Here is an 18,810-nt window from a genome sequence, read left to right as displayed (position 1 = left end):
GACGTAAAACGAGTATCTCGATCCAAAATAATGGATATAGGAACCCCATGTCTCGATATCACCTCCTTGATAAACAACTTGGATAAAGTCTCTGACGATATCGTTTCCTGAATGGGAAGAAACAAAGCACTTTTCGTCAATCGATCAACAATCACCCAAATCGTATCATATTGGGTTCTCGACGTCTTCGGTAACTTAGTAATGAAGTCCATGGTAATGTGCTCCCATTTTCATTTCGGGACTTCCAAGGGTTGTAACTTACCGTACGGCTTTTGGTGTTCGGCTTTAACTTGCAAACACGTGACGCATTGTTCAACATACTTAACCACATCACGTTTCATACCGGGCCACCAATAATCTTTCTTCAAGTCATAGTACATCTTTGTTGCACCCGGATGAATGGAATACTTTGACTTATGTGCTTCATCTAGTAGCACTTGTCGGTTACCACCCATCTTAGGTACCCACACTCTTCCTTGAAACGACAACAAACCACGCGAGCCCGTAGTAATGAACTCCGTTTGCCCCACAATCCGCTCTTCATGCTTGTTGTGAACATACGCTTCTATTTGAATCTCACCAAGCTTTACAGGGAAATCGTTAGTAATAATCATGCGTAACGATCCTACTCATATCGTCGGATGTTGACTCTTTCGACTCAACGCATCCGTGACCACGCTCGCCTTTCCCGGATGGTAAAGTATCTCAAATCATAATCCTTTACCACATCCATCCACCTACGTAGACGATAATTCAAATCTCGTTGAGTAAAGAGATGTTTCAAACTCTTATGGTCCGAATAAATCGTACACTTGACACCATACAAGTAGTGGCGCCAAATTTTCAACGCATGAACCACCGCCGCCAATTCAAGATCGTGAGTCGGATATCTCGTTTCGTGTTCCTTTAATTGTCGAGAGGCATAAGCGATGACTTTACCTCTTTGCATTAGAACACACCCGAGCCCATTTAACGATGCATCACAATAAACCGTCATGTCTTCCACTCCTTCTGGCAACACTAACACCGGAGCTTGACACAACTTCTCTTTTAATAATTGAAAAGCGATTTCTTGCTCGTTTTCCCAATTGAACCTTACGTTCTTCCATGTTAACTTCGTCAAAGGAGAAGCGATCTTAGAAAAGTCTTGGATAAACCGACGATAATAACCTGCCAATCCGAGAAAACTTCGGATCTCCGTAGGCGTAGTGGGTTGTCCCCAACTCTTCACCGTTTCTATCTTCCCCGGATCTACTTGAATACCTTCTTGATTCACAATATGGCCAAGGAATTGGACTTCCCTTAGCCAAAATTCACATTTGGAGAATTTTGCATACAACTTCTCCTTCCGCAATGTCTTCAACACTTCACGCAAATGGTGCTCATGTTCCTTCATACTCTTAGAATAAACAAGTATGTCGTCGATGAACACAATTACCGACTTGTCCAACATAGGTTGGCACACTCGGTTCATAAGATCCATGAATGCCGCCATTGCATTCGTAAGACCAAAAGGCATAACTACAAACTCAAAATGCCCATAGCGCGTTCGAAAAGCCGTTTTCTCTATGTCTTCCTCACGGACCCGCACTTGATGATAGCCGGACCGTAAGTCAATCTTAGAAAAATAGGTTGCACCTTGGAGTTGGTCAAACAAATCGTCGATCCTAGGTAATGGATAACGATTCTTGATCGTCACTTTGTTCAACTCCCGATAATCAATGCACATCCGCATACTTCCATCTTTCTTTTTCACAAACAAAACCGGAGCACCCCATGGCAAGGAACTCGGTCGAATGAAAACCTTTTCAAGCAACTCTTGGGTTTGATTTAACAACTCTTGAATTTCCATTGGCGCTAAAAGATAAGGAGTTTTAGCAATGGGAGTAGCTCCTGGAACCAACTCAATGCGAAATTCTACTTGTCTTTCCACTGGAACACCCGGTAACTCATCCGGAAAAACGTCTTCAAACTCATTAACCACCGAAATTTTACGAATGGGTGGTGGCTCATCACGAGTATCAACTACATGGGCAAGATAACACGCACCACCACTCTTGAGAAAACGTCGTGCCCGTGCATAAGTGCATAATGGTACGAGTCTCCTTCGTTTATCACCATGAATAATCAACTCTCCCCCCACTTGGGGTTCTCACATGAATGAACTTATCATGGCATGCAATATCGGCTCTATAACGATCGAGCCAATCCATGCCAACAACAATATCAAACTCACCCAAAGTCATCGGAATGAGATCGATTTTAAACGTTTCAATACCAAACACAACATTACAATCTTTACACACATCAACCCCTAGCACCGTCTTACCATCCGCTATTTCAACTTCTACCGGATGACTTAACTTAGCTAGTGGTTTGTTAAGCTTAGACACAAATCGAGGCGATACAAAAGACAAATTTGCACCGCTATCAAATAATATCTTTGCCGGATTAGAGTTAACCATGAAAGTACCTGAGACAACTTCATTGGAATGCCTGGCCTCATCATTGGTCATCAAATAATTCCGCCCCTTAGCCGTGCCCGCTGCCTTCTCTAACCTCTTAACATGATCACCCCGCAAGTCGGGACACTCCGGCCTCTTATGCCCTTCTTTACCGTAATTAAAACAAGTGAGCCTGGTTGTGGTTGATTGTTTCGGGCACTCACGAGCCATGTGCCCCCTTTGCCCACAGTTGTAGCAAGCATAAGTAAAATCACCGAAAGCACCCTTCTTAACACTACCAACACTCTCGAAGCCCTTCTTGTGCTTCTTGTTAGAAAAGTTCGAATGACTAATAGCTTCAAACTTCTTTTTGCCGAAGGTAAAGCCACTCTTTCTCAAGATGAGTGACTCGAACCCTTTGGCCATATCAAACAGCTGATCAAAACTCTTCACCACATTCACACTAATCTTTTCTTGATAATTGTCATTCAAGATTCGGTAAAAGTCTTCCTTCAACATCTTATCATTCCCGACATACTCTGGGCAAAATTGAGTTTTTGACAAGTAAACGGATTTAAGAGTATTCAAATCCATCGACCCTTTCCTCAAGGAACGCAACTCATCCTTAAGCCTAGTAAGATCGGTCGAAGTTCGGTACTCTTGGAAGAACTCCGTTTTGAATTCATCCCAAATAAAATCCATGCATTGTTCTTCGCCATAAACTTGGATTTTAGCATCCCACCATAGCTTAGCATCACCTCTTAACATGCTACTACCATACCTCGCCTTTTTATCAAGAGGGCATTCACAAGTTCGAAAAGCCCCCTCCATATTGGAGATCCACCGGGCACTCTTTAACGGGTCTCTTTCGCCCTCAAAAGTAGGAGGTTGAGCATCTTTAAAATTCTTATAGAAAAAGTCTCGTCTCCCGACATTGTCCCCTTAAAGGACAACTTTAATTTGCTCCTTTACTACGTTGACTAATTGCTCGTCAATCGTATCTAGAAATATTTTCTTAACATCTTCAAGGAAAGACGCATGATGACTTTTCAAAATGGCCTCGACTTTGGTCGTGAATTCGGGGTCCTCACTAGTGCCCCCATTTTCGGTGTTGTGTCCGTTTCTCATCTTCATTCTATAAAACAGAAAAGATTAAACAACGAACGAAACAAAGGAAAAAACACGTTTGCACATACGTATACCCCACACTACTCGATCTTACTCAACAATCGTCGTACATTACTTGTTTGACACGATTTGCACTCGTAACAATGGTAGCTAATCATTGTTATGTGAACACGTCGCATTAACTTGCTAGTACGACGTCCATCTCGCTTGATGATTGCTAAACACAACACACATCAATTAGCACGAGGTTAGTTCACATAAACCAAAGCACTAACAATTCCCGATTAGACCCGAAGTCCGACAAGTCCCGGATAAAAGCGCATGCACAATAAAGTCTAAGTCTAGGCATCTATCTCAAGTCGCCTAAATCCCTTAGACCATGCTCTGATACCACTAAAAAACAACCAAACCCGTATTCCATACGGTAAAATTTTTTTTATTATAAACATTTACGTGCCAATTAAATATGTAAATCATTCCACACGTTTCGTTAAAACATACAACAAGTTTAGTGTTTACAAAAGGCACAAAGGCCATTAACGAATGTGATACAAGTTTGACCAACTACAAATGTTAGTTTATAATCCAAACGACCCTTCGAGCATGGTTTAGGACTAAACTACCCAAAACGTAGGCCAACTTCCAAAAGCTTCAACATAACATCAACAAGGACACCTAGAGCCCAATAACCCCCTGGCCCTTGTCCACACCTGCATCTAAAAAGATAAACAACGAGAGGGGTAAGCTAATGCTTAGTGAGTGCAACAATTATATGTTTACATATACAACCTACTTACTTGCAATCACTTACGCATTTACCGCATACATGCTAGCATTATAAATGATCATACCATCACAAGTATAACACTAAACCTTAGCATAACAATAGCATATAGTTTAAACAATATAATATGCTACCATCTACACACACACAACCATGGTTAACCAAACGAATGAGGGAACGGTGTTTAAAGACCATCGGAGTTCATAACAACCATTAGTTCACTTAACACTTCGTACACTAACCCCACGGGTGGCATCTTAACACGTCGATACTTCACCCCGGGTGGTGCCTTAAAACTTCGACACTTCACCCCGAGTGGTGTCTTAGCACATCGACACTTCACTCGTTACCTCTCTCGGAGTGGCATCTTAACACATTGATACTTCACTCCCGAGTGGTGTCTTAACACATCGACACTTCACTTGCCACGTGAGGAGTGGTGTCTTAACACGTCGACACTTCACAACTCAACTACACAAATAAATACATCGTATATGCACGCATATACTTATTCCACTCACCTTAGCACTTCGGTGATGATTATGCACTTCCGAGCTTCAAAGAAAAGTACCTAATACAATAAATACAATTTCAATACACAACTAGTGGAATTAACCACATTACACCTACTTGAGCATTTAATGACCCAACTCGCATTAAATGACTCAAACACACCAACACCGCCCTTAAATGGCCAAGACCCGACTTTAATCACTAAAGCTAGTGAATTAAAGTCTATTAACTTCAACTAACACAAACTTATGGCATTACATACCCATTTCACCCAATTAGGTCAACTAGTACATTTTTGACCCATTTTAATTATTTAGACTCACAATCAAGTCAAACTTACCCATTATCACTTCTTTCATAAATCTAAAAGTGTATTAGTGGCTAACAACGCCATTAAACACTTACAATCTCAAATCACAAGACCAAAACCCTAGATTGTGACTATTAGGGTTTCATTACAACAACATAACCCAAATTCACCCATTTTACCCTCAAATGAGTCATGCAAGTCTCTAGTAACCAAAACCCTAGCCATTAACCAATTAAACTCAAAACTTAGAGTTAGAACTTACCGAGATTATCAACACGTAGCTAGAGACACAAGGAACAACTTTAATTCTTGCTCCAAAGATCAACCCTCAATCCTTCACTCTTAATCTCACTTTTAATTCAATTGGGTTTTAAGTTTTGGGAGAGAAATTGGAAAGAAAAGAGAAAAGAAATTAAATGAAATGGATAAGTGGTGGAGATTTAATGCTCCCATCAGATCCACATGTCAATTTACCATTTTGCCCCTTAAAATCATTCAATTTGAGCTAAAATCAGATTCTGTCCAGCAGGACTGCCGCGGCGCGGCTCAACTCGTCACGGCGCGACATACAGCGGGAAAATCAACCCTCCTTATGTCACTTTCTGATCTTGGTTTACTTGAAGTGCCGCGATGCGGACCCATTCGTCGCGGCGCGGCCTAAGGCTGCATCTGAACAGTTCGACCATCTTAAACAAATTTCAACATTAATTAATTTTGTACATTCCAAACCCGCTTCCTATCCTCACCTAAACTTCAACTATAGTCTCGCAAGACTTAACGCTATCAAAACACACCTATAGACTTGCTTAAGCACACCTTATCAAGTATACACATTCATATATATCTATACATATATTCAGTCATTTACGCGTAAGCTAATGAGTTATAAATGTACAAATAATTAAGTATGTACCTTTCAATATGTTCGGGAAAAACGGGATGTTATAATCAGATTTCAGATCAGGACACCAATAAAATTCTTTCACATCGTGATACATCTTACTGGAGCCTGGGTGAATAGAATTTCTAGTCTTATGTGCTTCATCCAAGACTAGCTTTCGCAGATTTTCGAATTGAGGAACCCATATACGGTTGTTGTAGTACCGTGTTCCGTTCTCCTTGATTTGTAATTGGTTTTCAAATTCTGAAGGTCCTTCATGTTTGATATTTTCTTGCTTTATAGCTTCTAGTTGTGCTTCCCGAATTTTAGCTGTCAGATTTGTTTGAATGATCATATTCAAAGCTCGTACTCGGATAGGTTTGACTCGATCCTTTCGACTGAGTGCATCAGCAACAACATTTGCCTTACCAGGATGGTACTTTTGAAATGACCCGTCCTAATCCACCTGGACGAAGTCATCAACATTTGGTCCCATTGCGATGATCGGCTCCAAGTAATGTCCTTATATTGAGCAAATGCACAGCGGAAGACTTAATTCGTACCTGAGAATAAACATGCTTTAAAGTGTCAACCAAAAGGTTGGTGAGTTCATAGGTTTATCATAACAATCATTTCAATATGTTAATAGACCACAAGATTTCATAATCATAAACATAATACACTCGCAAGTGTATGTAAAGCATTCTAAGTGGTTGAGCACTTGGTAACCATACTTAACATTTAATCAACGTCGCATATTCCCTTTATTATGAAATCTCACTACACCGTACCAAGTGTAGTCACCAAAATGAAGTACTGTGCAACCGTTGAATACTGGTCGTCTAGTCCGGTTGGGGTTGTCAGGCCCGATAGATCTATCAACAGGATTCGCGTTTACAATACCCATGTAAATAGTAGTTACCAAGCTACAGGGAAATATGCCAGTGGTATAACTCAACGTAGAATATATTTTTAAGTACTTGTGTCTATTTTGTAAACATTTATAAAAGCAGCGCATGTATTCTCAGCCCAAAAATATATATTGCAAAAGCAATTAAAAAGGGAGCAAATGAAACTCACATTTTGCCTTGAAGGTATTTAATTCGACTTGGTCTCCGATAGATATCACGAACCTAACCATATATATAATATATCAACATATTTTCTTTTTAAGTAATCGTTACATATATATATACTTTTAATACTTTTAATATTTTCTTAGTCCGTAGTTAGCAGTCCGATGTTAGTGGTCCACAATTAGTTGTTTAAATAAAATAAATAAAGACCCCATCGTATTCGTATTGATCAGAATTAATCTCGACCCATGGTACCATGTTGTCAAATGACGTGTTGCGTACATAAAGTACCGTGTTGTCAAATGACGTGTTGCGTACAATCATGAGGTCTTATGATTAATCTTCTCGTGTTGTTTACGGGTGGTCCTGAAATATATAAAATCAAATCATAAGTAATTATATATAAAATATCATATTAATTAGAAAAGATATGATTAATTTACTTTTTCTCCAAATATTTTCGTCGCTAAACTAGCTTCGAATACCTAATCTTGTTTTAGTAGTAGTTTCTTCATTACAACTCCGTTTTTGTTGGTTCAACTTGCCACTTCCTTGAATCGAGTCAAATTTTAAGAATATGAACTGAAAATACCTTAGTTTGTATTCGAAATCATAGGTTATAGGTCAAACTTTGGTGAAATTTATGAAAGTGCTCATTTTCCATCATAAAAAACAACATTTAATGATCATTTTTCTAAAAATACTTACACTTTGAGTTAAACCATGAAATTTTTATGTGTTAACATATTCATAAGAAATATCACTTTTCCAGAACATGAACTTCCAATTCAAAGTTCAAGATGGTTTTTATTTATCCAACCCAAAACAGCCCCCGGTTGCACTCCGACGACGTAGATTCAGTTTTTAAGATGTTCTTTGTAAAACCAAGTTATATCTTGTTAGGTTAGCATATCATTATGATATATTACAGGTCTTGAAGTGTTTTAAAAGTCAAGTTAGAAGGATCTATTTAGTTTGCGAACAAGTTTGAAATCATTCAAACTATGTTCTTGTTGTTAAAATTTTATACCACAAAATAAGATAACTATATGAATATGAATTGAATAAGATTATGAACAAGGTTACTACCTCAAGTTACTTGGACAAAGTTACTGCAAAAGATAAGAAATAATCTTGGAATCAAATAGTGGTGGAGTTAGATCAAAAGGTTAGAAGTAAACTTCTTCAAATGGGTGGTTATTTTGATGTGTTCTTGAAAGAGTTTTATTATGGTGTTTAAGGCTTGTAATTGAAGCTAAATGATGGGTAAAATGCTTGGAGATGATCAAGTATGAAGTTAGGAGTATTTGAGAGAGGAATGAGGGTGTAGGTATGAGAAAATGGAGTGAAGAAATGGTGTTCATTTATAAAAACATTTTTAGTTTATAAAGAAAGAAAAGGATTCCTAATTTTATTTTCTTACTAATAATTCATACTACTTGAAAAATTCTAGTTACCTCATATCTAGGGCAGTAATAATGTTGATTAGGATGTGTATATACCAATAGTAAATTCGTGTAGAAGCTGGGTATGATACGGGTACATATACCCTAGATATACGTATAGAAATCTTGAGGAAACGGAACAAGAATTCAAATATAGCTATCTTTTGTGAATATACTTATATTGTTTTATGTATTTAAGTCCTTAGAAAGTGATTAAATACATTATATATACGATACATGTATAAGCATTATAGATTATAAGTATATATATCAAAGAATGTTACGTATAGTTATCGTTTTGAAAACTTAAGTTAGTAATTTCAAAATATACTTATAACTCATTGTCATTAGTACACAATGAGATGTTAAACCATCCTTAGATCATGTTAAATATATATAAATACATATATATACACAAACGTATAATTATCGTATGTTATATAGTTCGTGATATCATCGGTCATATTGGACGGTCAAACGTTGTGTAAAACTCTTTTCAAAAACACAAGTCTCAACAATTTGGATTGCTTATCATGTTGGTATGGTTTAATTTATGTAAATATTAATCTCATAAGTATAATTTGGTCGGAAAATTCCGGGTCATTACAGTACCTACCCGTTAAAGAAATTTCGTCCCCGAAATTTGATAGAGGTTGTTATGGATAACAATAAGAAGGTTTTCATGACAAATATAAGGTGATAATGGAGTTTTATCATCATTGAGTAATGTAGATAAAATGATTCGATTATGCGAAGAATATAAATGAGACTATCGTAAAAGAGTGAGATGAGTAAAATATATTCGTCTTAACCGATGACATAGTTATGATTGATTTCCGGGATTTAAGGGATTTAAAGAGAATCTTACGTAATAAGATTTGGTTCTTTGGTGATTAAGAAAATCAGGATCTTCTTTGATTATATGCAATAATCTGTTTCGATTGCTCTGTCGGATATTTCACTATAAATTCACCCCTTCGTTTCCTTATTTTCCACGGCTCACACCTTCTATTCTTTCTCCCTTGATTCTTACTTTAAAGCATTCATCAATATGCTCCATCCAGTCCTGATTCTTGATATACTCCTAAATTTTATATGTTATTCTTCTTTTTCATCTACCACCAGAAGAATCTATTTACTTCTACTATACTCTTGTGTTTATAGTGTTTCTAATTCTCCCGTGTCTCTATATTGCTATCTGCATCGATATACACGGTTTGTAATTTCGGGGTTATTATCGAAGTTTATATTCTTCATTATTTTTCGGAGCTTCATGCTTTCGTTTTCTCTTCCCGACTTCGAGTCAAGCGAGTAATGGTCCGGAATTCGTAGATATGAAATTCAGAATGAACATAGCTAATGCTCTAAGAAGAAAATGGTAATAGAACGATTTTGATTTGTTAAATTACCAGAATACCCTGGAGAAGACCGAGTCATCCAGAAAAATATTCTCTTGATATGTTTAGAGATTAGATAGAATGTAAGAGTCGTGTAAATGGCACATGATGATGGTACTGTGAATCATCATGCTTCTTTAGAAACTCAGCATGACTTACTGTAATATAATGACGTTGATCAAGTGTCATTATATTATACTAATCCATGCTTCAGTTCCCAACACTACTTCAAAACATTCATATTTTAAACTCGAAGGTTTTAGAATTTAGAAACTAACACAGTTTCTTTTATGTTGCAAATATTACGGAGAGATAAATGATCTCAGATAAGAATAGTTGTGAAAATATCACCAGAAATATGGAGGATATTTATAATAGAACATACGAGAATATCTTAGAATTTCTAATATCAATGGATGATGAAGAAGATTTGTCTGTGAAGGTTTGGAATGAGAAATAAGATGTTTGCTAACGATTTTAGCAGGCACAGAATCATTTGGATTCTTTGAAGGCAAACTTATTCTTTGTGATTTGTCCACGGCTTTCTTCATAGTTTCGCATAATCCGCTTTTCGGTACTAAATTTTCTATCGAGCGTTGCTAACACTCCTTTCTTTATCATCAAACTTTTGGCCATTAAGATCATCTACAACATGCTGCTTCGTCAGCATTTTCAAAGTTAACTGATCTGAGTCATCGGTTATCAAATCGAGGTACTTTCAGGAGAATTGTGTTTTTTTTAGAATGATTAATCGCTGATGGTAATATTGTGGAATATAAAAGGTTCCCTAGTAACAATAAAGAGTACGCATATATATCGCGGTTATAATAAAGTTGTTTCGGATGAAAAGTCGGATTTGATTTGCTGGAGCTGTGACAAAATTAGCTACTTTGGAAAGGGATTGCAAAACGATCTTCGGTAATAACAATGTCAAAGGAACTAGAACAGATACGTGTCAAACGTTTACTCAGTTTCCGAGGGTTTTTCAGGGGCATAACTATATGCATCAATCTTTTCTTCCGTAGATGAAGTGCGGTTGGTTTATCCTCTCGATTGAGGTATTTTTAAGAATCATGATAGATTTGAACGCTGATTGTAATCGTCGAGATACAATGAGGTTTAAGATGAAATCAAGTGGCAATCTTGAAGAAATGTTTAGTTTCATATGTTATAATCAATATTTTAATTCATTTTAATTGTCCAATGTCATTAGTCCACAGTCGATAGTCCACAGTAACAGTCCAATAATTCATATATAGTTTAATATATAATATACGAATTAATTAATACGTGTCGTGACCCGTATACATCTCAGACTCGATCACAACTCAAACTATATATATTATTGTAGAATCAACCTCAACCCTGTATAGAGAACTCGATCATTACTGCATATAGAGTGTCTATGGTGATTCCAAATAATATATATAGATGCGTCGATATGATATGTCAAAACATTGTATACGTGTCCCGATATTTAAAGTGCGTACAATAATTACAGAAATTAAATGATGATAAATAAAAGTGCGATAATTAAATTGCGATAAATAAAATGTAATCAGTTAGCTAGGAACAGTTAGCTGGAACAGTTAGCGTGGATTCTTAACAAAATTTTTCATAGTTAATTTGTTTGTTTTTAACAGATTTTATTTTGTCATATGTTTTCTTCTTATGCCACTTGTTGGATTCTGGGAAGTCAAAATCCAAATATGAAATTGAATTAAAATGGTTATTCTGCGGTGAACGGATACGTATATCGGTGGTTGTAAGTAGGATAGTAAATGACTGTTGAATTAGCTTCGACGAATGTACAATGTAACTTATTACGATGAAATCTAATTATTCCTCGGGTATTACCTACCAGTTAAAAAAAAAATTTCACCATTATTATTTTGTACAAAAGAACTTTTAATTACAATCTTTATGAAAACATGTATACATATATATTTTCTTCAGATGAAATCATGAATTTAATGAGTTAATATGATATTAATCTCATTTGCTTTTCGGTTTGAGCTAGAATAAGAAATCTCTAAAACTTTTTGAAACCACATATTCTTCGCAGAATATTAATGAAGTTATGATCAATACTTCATCGTTCATTATTGTTGGTACTCCTTGGTATCTATGGTGCGTATGATGTTGATGTTTGTGGGACAGATTATGATGTCGAGACATGTGATGTTGTTTGTTAGTGGTGATGATGGTATTGTTGATGTTATTGATGGTGGTGCTGATTATGCTACTGGTGCTGCTGCTGGTGTTTGCAACCTTCGCACCATGTTCTCGAAAGCCGTCACGCGAGCGCGAAGTTCGTTAACTTCTGCTAGTACACCAGGATGATTGGCGGTTGGAGCGAGCGAATGAACAAGATTTGTAATATGGGATAGTATATAATCGTGACGAGATACTCTAGAAATGAGAGAGAAAATGGTATTTTGAATAGGTTCGCCGGTAAGTGCTTCAGGTTCATCGCCAAGAGGGAAATTTGGTGGATGGAATGGATCACCTTCTTCTTGTCTCCAGTGATTTAGTATATTACGAACCCATCCCCAATTCATCCAGAATAGATGATGGGAAATTGGTTGATCCATTCCGGTGACGCTGCTTTCGGAGCTCGAATGGAAATCCATATCGGCATAACTGTCGGAATCTGAAGAATTCGAACTAGATGCGGAATCCATCTTGTATAATGGGAAAAATGAATTTTTGGTATGGAATAGATTATAGGAGTTAGATTTGGTACTCTTCAATACATAATTTACATATGTACATATAATACCAAAATCCCGTAAATTACGGAGAATCTTTGAAAAGATATCAGTCAAAGTTAGCAATAACAGATATGCTAAGATAAGAATTCGTCTATACACTATCAATGCAGTAAATGTAGTAAAACGTGTCTAGACTTATAAATGATAAGCAGGTAATTTCCTAAGGATGATAAGCATATGATTTCCGACTAGAAATGATAAGCAAAACTTTTGACATGTAGACACGGTCGAAGTCCAGACTCATTAATGCATCCTAACAACTACTAGTTAGACACACTAATACAAGACCTGGTTCGCTACGACCACCGCTCTGATACCAACTGAAATGACCCGTCCTAATCCACCTGGACGAAGTCATCAACATTTGGTCCCATTGCGATGATCGGCTCCAAGTAATGTCCTTATATTGAGCAAATGCATAGCGGAAGACTTAATTCGTACCTGAGAATAAACATGCTTTAAAGTGTCAACCAAAAGGTTGGTGAGTTCATAGGTTTATCATAACAATCATTTCAATATGTTAATAGACCACAAGATTTCATAATCATAAACATAATACACTCGCAAGTGTATGTAAAGCATTCTAAGTGGTTGAGCACTTGGTAACCATACTTAACATTTAATCAACGTCGCATATTCCCTTTATTATGAAATCTCACTACACCGTACCAAGTGTAGTCACCAAAACGAAGTACTGTGCAACCGTTGAATACTGGTCGTCCAGTCCGGTTGAGGTTGTCAGGCCCGATAGATCTATCAACAGGATTCGCGTTTACAATACCCATGTAAATAGTAGTTACCAAGCTACAGGGAAATATGCCAGTGGTACAACTAAACGTAGAATATATTTTTAAGTACTTGTGTCTATTTTGTAAATATTTATAAAAGCAGCGCATGTATTCTCAGCCCAAAAATATATATTGCAAAAGTAATTAAAAAGGTCGCAAATGAAACTCACATTTTGCCTTGAAGGTATTTAATTCGACTTGGTCTCCGATAAATATCACGAACCTAACCATATATATAATATATCAACATATTTTCTTTTTAAGTAATCGTTACATATATATATACTTTTAATACTTTTAATATTTTCTTAGTCCGTAGTTAGCAGTCCGATGTTAGTGGTCCACAATTAGTTGTTTAAATAAAATAAATAAAGACCCCATCGTATTCGTATTGATCAGAATTAATCTCGACCCATGGTACCATGTTGTCAAATGACGTGTTGCGTACATAAAGTACCGTGTTGTCAAATGACGTGTTGCGTACAATCATGAGGTCTTATGATTAATCTTCTCGTGTTGTTTACGGGTGGTCCTGAAATATATAAAATCAAATCATAAGTAATTATATATAAAATATCATATTAATTAGAAAAGATATGATTAATTTACTTTTTCTCCAAATATTTTCGTCGCTAAACTAGCTTCGAATACCTAATCTTGTTTTAGTCGTAGTTTCTTCATTACAACTCCGTTTTTGTTGGTTCAACTTGCCACTTCCTTGAATCGAGTCAAATTTTAAGAATATGAACTGAAAATACCTTAGTTTGTATTCGAAATCATAGGTTATAGGTCAAACTTTGGTGAAACTTATGAAAGTGATCATTTTCCATCATAAAAAACAACATTTAATGATCATTTTTCTAAAAATACTTACACTTTGAGTTAAACCATGAAATTTTTATGTGTTAACATATTCATAAGAAATATCATTTTTCCAGAACATGAACTTCCAATTCAAAGTTCAAGATGGTTTTTATTTATCCAACCCAAAACAGCCCCCGGTTGCACTCCGACGACGTAGATTCAGTTTTTAAGATGTTCTTTGTAAAACCAAGTTATATCTTGTTAGGTTAGCATATCATTATGATATATTACAGGTCTTGAAGTGTTTTAAAAGTCAAGTTAGAAGGATCTATTTAGTTTGCGAACAAGTTTGAAATCATTCAAACTATGTTCTTGTTGTTAAAATTTTATACCACAAAATAAGATAACTATATGAATATGAATTGAATAAAATTATAAACAAGGTTACTACCTCAAGTTACTTGGACAAAGTTACTGCAAAAGATAAGAAATAATCTTGGAATCAAAGAGTGGTGGAGTTAGATCAAAAGGTTGGAAGTAAACTTCTTCAAATGGGTGGTTATTTTGATGTGTTCTTGAAAGAGTTTTATTATGGTGTTTAAGGCTTGTAATTGAAGCTAAATGATGGGTAAAATGCTTGGAGATTATCAAGTATGAAGTTAGGAGTATTTTGAGAGAGGAATGAGGGTGTAGGTATGAGAAAATGGAGTGAAGAAATGGTGTTCATTTATAAAAACGTTTTTAGTTTATAAAGAAAGAAAAGGATTCCTAATTTTGTTTTCTTACTAATAATTCATACTACTTGACAAATTCTAGTTACCTCAAATATAGGGCAGTAATAATGTTGATTAGGATGTTGATTTGATGTGTATATACCAATAGTAAATTCGTGTAGAAGCTGGGTATGATACGGGTACATATACCCTAGATATACGTATAGAAATCTTGAGGAAACGGAACAAGAATTCAAATATAGCTATATTTTGTGAATATACTTATATTGTTTTATGTATTTAAGTCCTTAAAAAGTGATTAAATACATTATATATACGATACATGTATAAGCATTATAGATTATAAGTATATATATCAAAGAATGTTACGTATAGTTATCGTTTTGAAAACTTAAGTTAGTAATTTCAAAATATACTTATAACTCATTGTCATTAGTACACAATGAGATGTTAAACCATCCTTAGATCATGTTAAATATATATAAATACATATATATACACAAACGTATAATTATCGTATGTTATATAGTTCGTGATATCATCGGTCATATTGGACGGTCAAACGTTGTGTAAAACTCTTTTCAAAAACACAAGTCTCAACAATTTGGATTGCTTATCATGTTGGTATGGTTTAATTTATGTAAATATTAATCTCATAAGTATAATTTGGTCAGAAAATTCCGGGTCATTACAACTTGAGTTCACAGTTGTAGTCTTTAGTAATTTGACCCAACGTCTTTGTCTCATGTTCAGTTGCTTTTGATCAAAGATGTGCTGGAGACTCTTATGATCGGTGAATATGGTGAATTTGATTCCATAAAGATAGTGTCGCCATATCTTTAATGCGAATACTACAGCTCCTAGTTCCAAGTCGTGGGTAGTATAGTTCTTCTCATGCTTCTTTAATTGTCTGGATGCATATGCAATGACTTTTTGGCATTGCATTAACAGACACCCAAAACCTTGGTTTGAAGCATCACAATACATTACGAAGTCTTCAGTTCCATCGGGTAGTGATAAGATTGGAGCGGTAGTTAACTTTTCTTTCAGGGTCTGAAACGCAGATTCCTGTTCAATAGACCACTCAAACTTCTTATCCTTATGAGTCAACTTGATGAGTGGTTTGGAAAGAATGGAGAAATCTTTGATAAATCTTCTTTAGTAACCGGAAAGTCCTAGGAACTAACAAATGTGTTTCGCATTCTTAGGTATTTCCCAGTTCTGAATAGCCGAGATCTTCGTGGGGTTGACATGTATTCCATTACTATCAACTACATGCCCCAAAAACTGAACAGTCTTCAACCAAAACTCACACTTGGAGAACTTAGCATACAACTGTTCCTTCTTTAATAACTCCAGAATTTGTCGGAGGTGTTGTTCGTGTTCTTTCTCACTCTTAGAGTAGATGAGAATATCATCGATGAAAACAATCACAAACTTATCGAGATAAGGCTTGCATACACGTTTCATGAGATCCATGAACACAACATGAGCATTAGTTAACCCAAAGGGCATTACCAAAAATTTGCAATGTCCGTAACGAGTCCGGAAGGCAGTTTTGGAAACATCGGATTCCTTAACTTTAAGTTGATGATATCCAGATCTCATGTCGATCTTGGAATAGATGCTTGATCCTTGTAACTGATCAAACAATTCATCGATTCTAGGGAGAGGATAACGATTCTTGATGGTCAACTTGTCTAGTTCTCGGTAGTTGATACACATCCTCATAGAACCATCTTTCTTTTTGACGAACAATATAGGTGCTCCCTACGGTGATGAGATAGGACGAATGAATCCTTTCTCCAGAAGCTCTTGTAGTTGCATAGATAGCTCTTTCATTTCTGATGGAGCTAGCCGGTATGGTGCCTTTGCAATAGGTGCAGCACCGGGGATCAAATCGATTTGAAACTTAACTTGTCTTTGTGGTGGAAGACCAGGGAGTTCATCAGGAAGTACTTCAGGAAAGTCTTTAACAATAGGAACATCTTCAATACGCCGTTCATCTGGCTTGACTTCCTTTATGTGAGCTAAAATAGCTTGACATCCTTTCATAAGGTACTTTTGGGTTTTGATGCATGAGATAAGATTAAGTTTGGAACCACTCTTATCTCCTTGGATAACAAGAATTTCACCAGTTTCGAGAGGAATATTAATTGTCTTATTAAAACACTGGATACCCACTTTCATTGAGGATAACCAATCCATCCCTAAGACTACATCAAAGCTTCCTAGTTCAACAGGCAATAAGTCAACCTTGAAGGTTTTATTGGCTAGAGTCAGATTACATTCCTTGTAGATCCGGTCAACTTTTATAAATTTTCCGTTGGCCATTTCTACAAGACACTTAGTGTCTAAGTTTTAAGGTTTCTCGTCAAATAAGGCACAGAATTCAGTAGACACATAACTTCTATCAGCACCATTATCGAATAAAACAGAAGCACAGCAGCTGTTGATAAGAAATGTACCAGTAATGACATCATCGTTGTCCCTAGCTTCTTCAGCAGTCATGACGAATGCTCTTCCCTTAGCATTACCAGTTGTTGCAGTATTGTTCTTAGGACAGTTGGTTTTGTAATGCCCTTTTCCCCACAACCGAAACAAGTAGGCATGGTTTGATTTGTATTTGTAGTAGGTAGACCAACCTTGCAATTCTTGGCCGAGTCACCAATCTTCTTACATTTTACACACACAGAAGTGCAAAACCCATAATGATGCCTATCACAGCGATTACATAGCGGTTTTGTTCCAATATTACCACTTTTGTAGTATCACCAACCTTCTTGTTTGAATTCTGCTATACCTTGAGTAGGCTTGAACTTTCTTTTGTTATCAGTAAACTTCACTTCGGTCTGTTTTTCCTTGGCATTTCTTCTTGCAGCCATAACCATATTTTGAGTCATCAACATCGTAGCCTCAATAGTTTCTTTACCAGCAGCTATAACATTCCCCTGAATCTGAGGAGGAAGACCGATGATATACTTTTCAATCTTCTTGCTTTCAGGAGTAACCATACTAGGGCATAGAGCAGCTAGCTCTAGAAATCGGTTGCTGTATTCTTCAACTTCAAGATTTTTCATTCTTAACTCCCAGAATTTGACTTCAAATTTCTGGACTTGATTCCTGGGATAATACTTACCAGCCAGTATGGTTTTTAATGTTTTCCTTGGTATGGCTAGGGCAGTAGTCCATCCAACTATACCAGCATATGCAGTCCACCAAGTTAAAGCTCCACCAGATAGATTTCCAGTAGCATACTTGACCTTGTCAGCTTCACCGCAGTTACACAAACGAAACACAGATTCCATCTTTTTGAACCAGCGTTTTAGTTCAATTGGTCCTTCGGTTCCTTTATAGCTTGGTGACTAACAATTCATAAATTCTTTATGTGAGCATGAATTCGGAGAGTTTCGATTTCCGTTGTTGTTGTTTTGATTATTGTTGCTGCCTTGAGCGGCAACAAGGAGTTGTTGAAATTGCTCATTTGTGAGAGTAATGTTAGGAGAGTTGATGTTGTTACTTGGTTGTTATTCTCCGGCCATTGTTCTTCAATACATAATTATAGTATTAGTTGAAGAGTTATGGTGCAATAATTATAATCTGTAATTATCATCAATAATAATTACATAATCACACACATATGGCAAGATAAGTCAAGACATATAAAAACAACCACTTAACTTGTTATTAACAACGAATGGATAAATCATCCTTATTACACATAGAAGGAAAT

At 36.2% G+C, this 18,810-nt stretch overlaps 1 protein-coding gene across 1 annotated transcript; it reads right to left on the bottom strand.

Moving 5' to 3' along the window:
• Positions 1–16,847: 16,847 nt before the first annotated feature.
• Positions 16,848–17,411, bottom strand: LOC139860264 (uncharacterized). The gene is made up of 2 exons (XM_071849032.1): positions 17,037–17,411; positions 16,848–16,946 (listed from the first exon to the last, which is right to left on the bottom strand). Exons 1-2 carry the CDS (start codon positions 17,409–17,411, stop codon positions 16,848–16,850), a joined length of 474 nt encoding a protein of 157 aa, XP_071705133.1.
• Positions 17,412–18,810: the final 1,399 nt, after the last annotated feature.

The sequence above is a fragment of the Rutidosis leptorrhynchoides genome, chromosome 7 (genome assembly GCF_046630445.1).
Source record: "Rutidosis leptorrhynchoides isolate AG116_Rl617_1_P2 chromosome 7, CSIRO_AGI_Rlap_v1, whole genome shotgun sequence".
NCBI classification, from domain to species: Eukaryota; Viridiplantae; Streptophyta; class Magnoliopsida; order Asterales; family Asteraceae; genus Rutidosis; species Rutidosis leptorrhynchoides.
This window is presented reverse-complemented; position numbering and strand designations above follow the sequence as displayed.